Genomic DNA, 12,173 nt, shown 5'->3' on the forward strand with positions numbered 1-12,173 from the left:
GGAGGGAAAGAGGCATCAGGGTTGTTTCCCCTGCTCAGCAAGACGGACTTGAAGGAGCGTGGAGAACTGTGGTGAGAAGACACACTGTAATGTTGCCCCAACATGCATTTCCAGTACACACTCCTCTGTCCTGACAGGATTGAGTAGAGGCTGTCCAAGTTGGGTTTGAAAGCTACTGGCTAGGCACAGGAATGTGTGACACAGGAACTCAGGAACTGAAGCCGGTGAGGAATGAAAACAATTCAGCAGGAACTGGTTGAAGAGGTTTTACTCTTCAGTGTAGCAAAAATAGAATCTCTTCTACTTACAGAAAGTACTTTACTACAACTATAAACCACGATACAGTAAACCAATCCACCCAAAAGACTAACCACACACCAGAACTAACCAACCAACCAATCACAACAACACTACAACCACACCCACTGAAAAGTGCATTGCTTCTTATACTGTTCTAGCCCAATCAGGTTGCTGCTTAGTCACTATGAGTATGACTGCTTTGCATACTCACAACCTTTTTACCCTAAATGGAATATTACCTAGGATAGTACTAATCCTTGATAGGGGGAAGGGAGAAGGGAAGGGGAAGCCTGGCTGGTTTTCCTTTGGTGTGGGGCGTGGGCATCTGAAGACCAAAATTCTCCTCCTCCTCCTCCGGCCGCTAGTGAGGATCCTGGTGGGCAGCTTCAAGTGGCCCTCTTACAGCCCCTTCACTGACAACGCTCCCAGCAAAGGGGCTGCGAGAGGGGCGGGGCAGGCGTTCCCGAAACGCTCGGAGAAAGCGCTGTGGGAACGCCCACACCGTCCCTCTTGCAGCCCCTTTGCTGGGAGCGCTTTCGTCCAGGGCTGTCAGCAAAGGGGCTGCAGGAGAGGCGGGTCGGGCGTTCCCAAAGCGCTCGACGAAACCGCTTTCGCAGCCGCTTCGCTGGGAGCGCTTTTGCCGAGCGCTTTGGGAACAGCTGCCCTGCCTCACCTGCAGTCCCTTTGCTGACAGTCCTGGACGAAAGCGCTCCCAGCGAAGTGGCTGCGAGAGCACTTTCTCTGAGCACTTCAGGAACGCCTGCCCCGTTCCTCTCACAGCCCCTTCGCTGGGAGCGCTTTTGCCGAGACAGCCCCTTTGCTGACAGCCCTGGCACTGAGCCCCCAAACAATGTAGGGGGCCTCCTGCAGCTGCCCGTCTGCTCCAGCCCCACCCTCCCAAATTGTGGGGCTGTCACATCCCGGCGGATTCCATTCTTCTGGCCAGGATAAGAGGATAGTGGCGGCGGCGGTGGTGGTGGTTTCCATTTGAGAAGCTGCAGCAGCGCCGGGGAATGTCATGTCCACCCCCCCCCCCCACCACCTCCCAAACCCCGCCACCCCCAAACAAGGATCCAAATGCCAGCAGTAATGGGCAAAAGGGGTGAGTTTTGGGCTTGCACACATTATTCGCTTTTTCATTGATTTCTATGTGAAACATTGTTTTATCTTACAAACTTTTCACCTTACGAACCTTGTCCCGGAACAAATTAAGTTCGTAAGATGAGGTATTACTGTATTTTAATCACATACCTTCATTTACATTTCAATAAAGAAATTCAATACATACAAAAACATAATACATACAAAAACTGTGTATCAATCATTTTAATGTCAATACCCAATGAATGTAGTTTATATTAAGCAATATATCCATGATTTTTTTAATGAATAATGTCTTTATTATATGAAATAAAATGAAATAAATTTAATGTCACTTTGAGAAAAAGCTACAAATACTACTTACTTCTTCTCCATCATTTAGAACAATGGTTCCTGCTCTTTCTACAACTGCAAATACCATCACAGCACAGAGTTCTCTTCTCACTGACATTGTCATGTTAGCAAAAGCTGGTAACTGATGCATGAATTCCAAGAGTTGTTCTAGAAAATAAAATATACAATAATATATGTAAGCTATATGCCACGTAATTGTATTAAAGAGGATTAAAAAATATTCCACAACTTTTTAAAAAAATAAATGAATCATGTTCAGAAAAAACAGATTTCATGAATCAAATACCTGGCATGTTTCTAGGTGTACACATCTTTCTTTCTTTCTTTCTTTCTTTCTTTCTTTCTTTCTTTCTTTCTTTCTTTCTTTCTTTCTTTCTTTCTTTCTTATTTGATTTGTATGCTGCCCCTCTCCGTGGACTCGGGGCGGCTCACAACACATCAATAAAAAACAATATACAGTAACATATCTAGTCCAATTAATATAAATAGCTAATCTAAAAAAAACTATTCTAGAAAGGCTAGAACATTAAAAACCATTCTTCCAGATTCAAACTACAGACATACCGCACATTCATTGGCCAGAAGCTAGGGCAGAGATAGCGAACCTATGGCACGGGTGTCACAGGTGTCACATGGAGCCCTTTCTGCTGGAACACAAGCTGTTGTCCTAGCTCAGCTCCAACATGCATGTTTGTGCCAGTCAGCTGATTTTTGGCTCGCACAGGGGCTCTGGAGGGTGTTTTTGGCTTCCAGGGAGCTTCTGGGGGGTGGGAGAGGGTGTTTTACCCTCCCCTGGTTCCAGGGAAGCCTTTGGAGCCTGGGGAGGGCAAAACACAAGCCTGGGCCCACCAAAAGTTGGGAAACAGGCTGTTTCTGGCCTCCGGGGGGCAGAGGAAGCTGTTTTTGCCCTCCCTAGGCATTGAATTATGGGTCTGGGCACTCGTGCATGCATGATAGCACGCCTGTACGCTTTTTCGGCACACAAGGGAAATAAGGTTTGCCATCACTGGGCTAGGGCATATATTAGGTTGACAGAGCCCATTTACTGATATATATATACATATATATATACATATATATATATATATATATATATATATATATATATATATATATTGTTAGTTCAGTGGCATTCAGATCAATTTTATATTAATTGATATTAATTGTTAGTTGGGGAAAAGATCAAAAGCAACGTGAGAAAATATTATTTCACTGAAAGAGTAGTAGATCCTTGGAACAAACTTCCAGCAGACGTGGTTGGTAAATCCACAGTAACTGAATTTAAACATGCCTGGGATAAACATATATCCATTGTAAGATAAAACACAGGAAATAGTATAAGGACAGACTAGATGGACCATGAGGTCTTTTTCTGCTGTCAGTCTTCTATGTTTCTATGTTTCTATGTTATACTTGCTGAAAAAATGTATATTCTGCCTTCGGGGCCGCCTTCTGCCACACGAATCCAGCAACCAATTAGGTCCCACAGAGTTGGCCTTCTCCGTGTCCCGTCGACAAAACAATGTCGTCTGGTGGGACCCGGGGGAGAGCCTTCTCTGTGGCGGCCCCCACCCTCTGGAATTAACTCCCCCGGAGATTAGGACTGCCCCCACCCTCCTTGCCTTTTGTAAACTTCTAAAAACCCACCTATGTCACCAGGCCTGAGGAAACTGACATTCCCCCAGCTGTTCCATTTTATGTATGGTTTGTTTGGATTGTATGACTGTTTTTTATAAGGGTTTTTAAAATTGTTTTTAATATTGGATTTTTATCTCATGTATTACTTGTTGTGAGCCACTCCGGAGAGGGGCGGCATACAAGAATAATAATAATAATAATAATAATAATAATAATAATAATAATAATAATAATAATAATATAAAAATATTTTTAAAATGTATTAAATTGTTTAAAAATGTATATTAGATATATATTAAATGATTAAAAATGTATATTCTGACATATTCTGCCTTAAATATGACCTAAGCATAGCCCATAAAATCATCTGCTTCAACATCCTTTCTGTCAATAACTGCTTCAGCTTCAACCACAACAACACACCAGCACACAACAGATACAAACTTAAAGTAAACCACTCCAAACTCGACTGCAGGAAATGCGAATTTAGTAACCGAGTAGCTGATGCATGGAACTCACTACCTGACTCTGTAGTATCATCACCTAACCCCCAAAACTTTACCTTTAGACTATCCACTGTTGACCTCTCTCGATTCCTAAGATGTCAGTAAGGGGCACAGGCAAGCCAAGAACTCAGTTCACTCACTAGTGGCAATTTGAAGCTAGGAGTAGGCACCTGCACCCAAGGAGGATCCCTGAAAAAAACGGGTTGGCTCCGGATTTGCTGCCTGTAATCCACTTCTGGGTGGCGGCAGTTATGCCAGACTTGCCGAGGAGACCAGCACACTCACACACATCATAAAGCTTGAAATGGTGGCTGAAACGGTTAGAAAGCCTGCTGCTGCCTGCTCTCCTATTCAGACTTTTATTTTGAAGAATCCAAACATGAACTTTGCTTAGTGATGAATTGCTGAAGCAAAATTTTCCATGTCTCTCTCAGCTGGATTGAGTCAAAATACTAAAATCAATCAAGCAGAGGAGGTGTGGTCAAGAAAATTCTAGCAACTCAGTGTCTGGCAATAGGATTGAAGTCAACCCACCTTTGGATTCTCCAAGCAGTGCAGTGGAGAATGGGATAGGAAAGTCAACAGGTTTTATCACTGAATGCATATACACAACATGTTCTATTTCAGACATTTAGAATTTTGTTTCGTTAATTTTATTTTGATTTGTGGAAATAATTTCCTTCAGTTAAATTCTGAAACAGAAAATATCTCATCAAAAGTTCTTAAGCTTTTAAATCCTCCTTTCCTTCTTTTTGGTGTCAATGGTAGCTTACCAATATCATCATCTGTCCTGTCTATAGGATCTTTTTCTAGACAGTCTCTAACAATATCTCTGCTCATCAAAGGATCAGAAGCCCTCTCAATATCTTCTTCATCATCATCATCTTCAGAATCTACTGCTGTTTCTGGTAATCCACTCAGGTCCATGTCACCAGCTTCACTTTCTGTGGCCTAAAATGATAATATAAAATTTAGAACCAAGGATTGTTGGCTTTCTATGATGCTAACAAAACATTAAATTATTGGATTGGATGTATTACTTTTTATTCAGATATATGTTTGCCAAAAGAAAGTCTTAAAGTAAAAATCCCAACATGTTGTAAATATTAAGAAGCAAACTTACTTCAGTGAAAGTTCAGAAGCAACAGTGATATCTGATTATATTTCAATAAATCACTTTTATCTTTTGAAATATATTTATGTTGATAATTTTATTAAATATATCTACAGCCCTGAAAGGTTTTGTTGTTGTTGTTGTTGTTCTTATTGGGTTTTTTAATTTTTTTTTTTTAAAATAGTTTTTATTTACATATAGACAATAGACAATGCAGACAAATAATTCATATACAGAAAGACAAAAATACAATATACATCCCCTCCCCCCTATGGCTAACTCATCGACAGCCTCCTTTTATATTCTTTTGCGGTATTGTAACCCTTGGTTTTATCTATAGTATATAATTTATAATACTAGGTTTTAATTTCTTACTCTATAACTTATATAAATATAGTAGGTGGGAAAAAAAAGGTTTAACTTATTTCTTTATCACGCAGCACTACTGGTATTTGTTCTTTTATTCAACCATATATAGAAATCTTTCCAAATCTGGTAGTATTTTGAGTTTTCTTGCTCTTTTAGCTCCAATGTTAGTTTGTCTGCTTCTGCACAGTCCAGCATTTTTTAAATTAAATTTCGTTCATTAGGCATTGATTCATTTTTCCAAAATTGGGCTGTGGTTATTCTCGTTGCTATTATTAGGTGCTGTTCTTTTTTCATTTTTTTTTTCTATGATACCAAGCAAAAATATTTCCAGTTTCATTTCTAATTTAATATCAATTATTTCTTTTATCCATTTTTGAAGTTTGTGCCAAATTCCCTTAACTTGTGTACAGGTCTACCACATATGAAAGTAGGAGCCATGTTTCTCTCCACATTTCCAACAGTTGGGTTTGAAGTTAGCATACATCTTGGCTAGCCTGGCTGGGGGCATGTGCCACCTATAAAACATTTTGGTTGCATTTTCTTTATAGGAGGTGGATCTGGTCATTTTATAGTTGGCGTGCCACATTTTTTCCCATTGATCTAAGTCGATTGTATGTCCGATATTTTTAGCTCAGGCTATCATATTGCCTTTGACAATTTCTTCTAGATTTTTATGTTCTAGCAGTATTTTATATATATTGGTAATTGTTTCTTTATTTGGTCCTAATAACATTTTGTCTAATGGTATGTCGCTTTTCTGGATTCCATATTTTTCTATGTCTACCCGTAATCTGGATTTTATTTGTTTATAGGGCCACCAGTCTATTTTGATTCCTTCCTCTTTTAGTTGTATTAATTGTTTCAAGTTTGTTTCTTTATCTAGTACTTGTGAATATTTTAATATTTTCCCTAGGCTTATTGTATTTGGGAAGGTTAATGCCTCCATACTTGAGAACCATAATGGTATTTTGGTATAGTGTTGTTTCCTAATTATATTCCAAGTATCTAATAGTGACCTTCTAATCAAATGTTGTTTGAAATAGGAATGTGTAGTGGCCTTATTGTCCCAGATAAAGCTATGCCAACCAGTCTGTATGTCATGACCCTCCAGAGCTAGCAGTCTTATATTTTTGAGTTGTATCCATTCTTTGACCCATGTTAAAACTGCTGCTTGGTAATATATTCTGAAGTCGGGTAAGCCTAGTCCACCTTGCTTTGGGCTTTCTTGGATCCATTTGAGTCTAATTCTTGCTTTTTTGCCTTGCCATACGAACTTAGATATTGATTTTTCTGGATTTTTAAAAAAGGTTCCTTCTAATTTAATTGGAATCGTTTGAAAATAATATAGAAATTTGGGTAGTATGGACATTTTTATTGTTGCGATTCTTCCCAGCAATGAAATTGGAAGTTTGGCCCAGGTTTCTAATTGTGATTTTGTTTTATTTAGTAAAAAATAATAGTTATCCTGTTTTATGGTAATGCATTTAGATGATATATTAATTCCTAGGTATTTAGTTCTTTCAATAATTTCCAATTCTAATTCTCTAGCTAGATGTTCTTTGTCTTTCGTTGTCATGTTTTTGGTCATAATTTTGGTTTTGGATTTGTTAATTTTTAATCTTGCTAAAGCTCCATATCTGTTTATTTCTTCCATTAATTTTATGCCCGCTTGTGTCAGATTTTCAATAATAAAAGCTATGTCGTCTGTAAAGGCTTGTAGTTTGAATTCTTGAGACTTGAGACCTGTTATCTCTTTGTTGTTGCGTATTTGGTTTAATAGGGTTTCAATACATAAAATGAAAAGTAAGGGTGACAGGGGGCATCCCTGGAAAACTCCTTTGTATATTTGAAAAGTATCTGTAGTGTCTCCATTAATTATTATTTTGGCTGTTTGTTTTGAATATATTGTTTCGATTGCTCTAATAAAGTTTGGTCCAAATTTCATCTTGATTAACAATTCGAGTAAAAATTCTCAATTTAAATTGTCGAATGCTTTTTGTGCATCCATAAATATTATTGCCATGGCTTTTACGGGGTGTCACTCGGGGTGTCGAGAATTATTCTAGTATTATTATGGATATGTCTGTCTGGAAGAAACCCATTCTGATCCGGATGTATCCATTTGTTTAGGATCGATTTAAGTCTGTTTGCTATTATGGCAGAAAATCTTTTATAGTCAGTGTTTAGTAGTGGGATGGGTCTATAGTTAGCTATTTTTTCCTTTTCCTTTTTTTCTTTGGGAATTAGAGTTATCAAAGAGTCCGTCCAAGAATTTGGTATTTTGCCTAGAGTTAAAACTTCATTGTATGTTTCTAACATCAAGTTGTTAAGAATGTTTCCTAATTCTTTATAACATTCTGCCGATATTCCGTCTGGTACAGGGGTTTTATTATTCTTTTGTTTATGGATGGCTATTTCTAATTCCTCCTTGCTTATGTTTTTTTGTAGTAATTCTCTATTTAGTTCAGTTATCTCCTCTGGGTTACATTTATCTAAGTAATTACGTATATCTATTTCCATTATTTCTTCATTCTGGTATGTCTGGTAAAATTCCAAGGCTATCTTTTTCTTCTTCTGTTAATGTAAATTGTGTTACTCCCTTATTATCTTCTAATTGTTGAATATATTTGTTTTCTTTCTCTCTTTTTAATTTGTATGCTAGCCATTTACCTGTTTTTTTGCTTGTTCGAAATGGTTTTGTTTTATTCTTTTTATTTGTATAGCTATATCCTCTTGTATTATTAAATTGATTTTATGTTTAAGCTTATCTTTTTCTTGGCCTATGTGATTGTTCTGTGGATCGTTTTGTAGTTTAATTTCAAGTTTTTTAATTTGTTCTCGTAATTTTTGATTTTTATTTCTATTTTTCCTGCTTGTGTATGAAATTGTTAGGCCCCTAATATAGGCCTTAGTAGTGTCCCAGATATTTTGTAAGGTAGTGTCTTTGTTCCAATTGTCCTGTAGGAAGAATGTTAGTTTTTTATTCATGTATTCCTTATCCTTTGTTATATCGGGGCAGATAGCCCAGCGCTTGTTTCCTTTTTCAATTGTTTTAAGTGTTAGTTTTTAATTAGAATTTTAATTGTTTTTTAAGGTATAATTGGATTGTTATTATTGTTTCCTGTTTTTCTGTACATGCTGTGAGCCGCCCCAAGTCCTCGGAGAGGGGCGGCATATAAATCCAATTAGATAGATAGATAGATAGATAGATAGATAGATAGATAGATAGATAGATAGATAGATAGTATTATTGGGTGATGGTCCGCCCAAATGTTCGTTCCGATTAATTTTTTCTATCATATTTTCAGTCTCACTATTGGTCCAGAGCATGTCTAGCCTGGACTATAATTGGCGGGGTGATGAATAATAATCAATTGCTTTTTAAATTTATTTATTTCCCTCCAAATGTCTTTGAGTCTGTATTCTTCTGCCATGTCGAAGAATACAGGGGGTAGTCGGTTTCTGTTATTCATTTTATTCTTCCCCCCCCCCCGATGTATAGTCAATTTCCAGATCTACAATGGCATTGAAGTCCCCTAACAGGTATATATTTGAATTTTGGGACATGCTAATTTGTTCATATTGTTTTTTATAAAATTCCTTTTGATTGATATTTGCTGCGTAAATTACAATTATTGAGATCTTTTTTTGCTCTATTGAGATTTCAAGGATCAAGGTTCTACCTTCCTCATCAGAATATATATGTTTGGGGTTAAGCCATTCTTTTACATATACCAATATACCTCTTTTTTCGTTCTCTGCTAGGGCCACAAATAATTTGCCAAGTTTAGAGTTCCCAAGTAGTTTTTTTTCCGATTTTTTTGATGTGGGTTTCCTGTAGACAGATTACGTCTACGTTTTCTCTTTGAAGTTTCTTGATTATTTGTTTCCTTTTAACTATAGAATTTAATCCATTGATATTAACCGAAAATATTTTTGCTTGTTTTTCCATATTACTGTTTCCTGGCCGTTGCTCGCGTGACTACTCTCTCCCTTTCATCTCTTAGATCTTGACTGGTAGATTTTCTTTCTGTTTTTTTGTTCCTGTCTTCCTGACTTTGGGATTCAATCTCCAGACTGCTGTCTCTGTTTCTCTCTAGATTTTCTTCTATAAATTTGTCCGCTTTCTCATAAATATCAATTTTAATTCTCCTATCCTTCCATGTAATTAGTACTCCTTCTGGGATTAGCCATCGAAATGGAATCCCTTGTCTTATCAGTTTATTCGTTTAGAATTGAAAGAATTGTTAATTATGCTAATGAATATAACCGTGTGGTTCTATAATTATTATGTTATTGGTTATATTCCAAATTTAAATTAGCTATTTTCAGCACTTCAGTTCATACAATATTTAATCTTGATCTTGTAGTCACTATATCTATTGGTCTCAGTGGAGAAGGAAATATATAAAGAAGAGTGGTAAAATATCAAGTTACAGTTATCAATTACTATTACAATTACTATTCATACATTTATATACCTATATCAATTATTATGCTACTTGTGACATGTCATGTCATTAGAACAATTATTATAAGTAAGTCCTTACATCAAATCTAATGAAATACTTAGCTAAAGTTAATGTAATTTAAACATTTTATCCCTTATATCACTTACTCCTTTAAACATGCTCATTAAATCACTTATTATTTATAGTTCTTTAAATCAATTGAAGTGGTTGATACAGTTAATATATTTAAATCAATTAATCATCTATATTCACTTATCTTATATAAACAATAAAGTACAGTTATCTATTCACATAGGGTAAAGATTAATAATTAATTATCACAAGTATTAGAGTAATATCTAAATTGTGTGTAGATTGTATTCAGTTGATGCTCAATTAATAATTGATAATAATTGATGATAATTCAAACTATTCAGATAGTAAAATGATAGGTTAAGGTATCATAAGTTGGATAGTATATTTAGGTCAAAAAAGGGAGAAAAAATAGGGAAAGATAGGGAAAAATAGAAAATTATTATTATAGTCTATAAAGAGATGGTAACAAAAAAAACAAGAAAAGGGAAAAAGAGAAAAAACGTCCAAATTATAAAAAGAAAAAGGAAGGAAAAAATCTAGCAGTTCCGGAAGAATGATCCTTTTGTCAGGAAGTTGTTTTTTACGTTTTACGTTGACATTTCCACAGTTCCACAGATCTGATTACAGTTTTAAGTCCTTAAAGTTGTCTTCTATTCCAAATCTTGACAGGTAGTTTCAAATCAGATCCACATTATGTGATAAAGTTTGTGTATTAAGTTTAAATTTAACGTGTTCTACAGTATTTAATATTATTATACCGAATTAGGGGGGAAGTTGGTTAAGGTTCTTAATATCTCCTCAACGTTTGTGGTGGCGTTGATAAGCACGAAAGGAATAGAAATAGTAGAAGGAAATAGTACTAGCTTCGTATTCCGGTAGTCCGTGTCCAAGCAAAGTTCTCCAGTTAGAAAATCAATGAAAAGAAAGAGAAAGGGGATTTAAGTTGATTTCTTGGTATTCTATTACAAGTTAGTAGTTACCTATTTCCCAAAGTGGTCTGTATCTAAGATGTAGAGAAAGAAAAGCTGCACACGAAAAAGGGGCAATAAATCTTGGTTGCCTTTCCTTTGGACCGATGAGCCTGCAGTTTTCCGTCAGCTCACTATTTCTGGTCCCTCTGTTCTCCGCTCCGATTCTCTCTCCTCACTGCGCCGCCATCTCCCTCTCATCCGGAGCCCCTCTCGCCACTATCTTCTCAGGAGCCTTCGTAGAAAAACCTCTGTTCTATCTTCTTCTCCTCACTGGCTGTCTTCCTCAATTCCAATGGTATTATACCGTCTCCCTCGCAATGTCTTCCCCTGCTCTTTTAAATGGCTGCCATGTCTTTGGGCCGTAGTGTCCAACACCGGCTTCTTTTCCGTCTGGTTATGCGGGATCTACCGAAGGGGAATGGGGTTTGCAGACACACACACTGTCTTGTGGTATTCCCCCTCTTGTCGCTCATCCCTCCAGGGTTTACGATTCCTTTAAAAGGGCATCCAGCCGGAAAAAATCAGAATCACGTGGAGCAGCATCTCCCTTAACTCCGCTCCGCCATGGCCCCACCCCGGAAGTCCTCTGTTGTTCTTATTGTTGAAGTACAACAGGATATCCAATTTAAGCAAAATCAGCTATTTCAATCAAACTAAAGATGATTCTCACCTTCTAAGTATAAAATGGAAATAAAAATTCTGAAAATATAAATTATCAGAAATTAGAAATTAATAAATTGGGGGCTAGAAATGAAAACAATGGACATGTCAACATTAAAAGAGACAGGATCACCCGTATCATCATTATTTGTCACTGTATGATCCAACTTTCAGTGATTTTGGAGAAAACAAATCTAATAAAATCTCACATTAGCTTTATATGGATGATTTAGAATTTATGGAAAACCAGTTTCTTTCCAGTTCTCTCCTCTATCCTTTGGACAACAAAGTTGTCAACTAGGTTGATCAGGAACCTATTTGATTTCTGACTATGTAGAATTAGTCTTCCAATTGATGTCAGGGTAATTGAAGTCCCCCATTACTATTGTAATCTGTTTCCTACATATATTTGTTACTTGGTTAGCAGAAAGGACATCTATTTTTTTCTGCTTGGTTAGGTGGCCTATACTATACACCTATGGCAACGTCATTCTTTTTTCTTTTATATTGACCCATATGTATTCTATGATGTTTTCATTTTTTGTTTCAAGTATTTATGTAGCAATATAGTGGTCCTTTACATACAGTGCAACTCCACCTACTTTTTTATGGG

General features: G+C 36.8%; 1 protein-coding gene across 6 annotated transcripts in view; it reads right to left on the reverse strand.

Annotated features, from left to right (window-relative positions):
- The window catches only part of RAPGEF2 (Rap guanine nucleotide exchange factor 2), a 245,238-nt gene that overhangs the window by 54,833 nt on the left and 178,232 nt on the right, over positions 1–12,173 (reverse strand). For all 6 annotated transcript variants that reach the window (XM_070757287.1, XM_070757283.1, XM_070757284.1 and 3 more), the window contains 2 exons: positions 4,673–4,850; positions 1,766–1,902 (listed from right to left, as the gene is read on the reverse strand). In XM_070757287.1, coding sequence (XP_070613388.1) covers positions 1,766–1,902; positions 4,673–4,850 — 315 coding nt within the window. The remainder of the gene's footprint in view (positions 1–1,765; positions 1,903–4,672; positions 4,851–12,173) is intronic.

The sequence above is a fragment of the Erythrolamprus reginae genome, chromosome 7 (genome assembly GCF_031021105.1).
Source record: "Erythrolamprus reginae isolate rEryReg1 chromosome 7, rEryReg1.hap1, whole genome shotgun sequence".
NCBI lineage: Eukaryota > Metazoa > Chordata > Lepidosauria > Squamata > Dipsadidae > Erythrolamprus > Erythrolamprus reginae.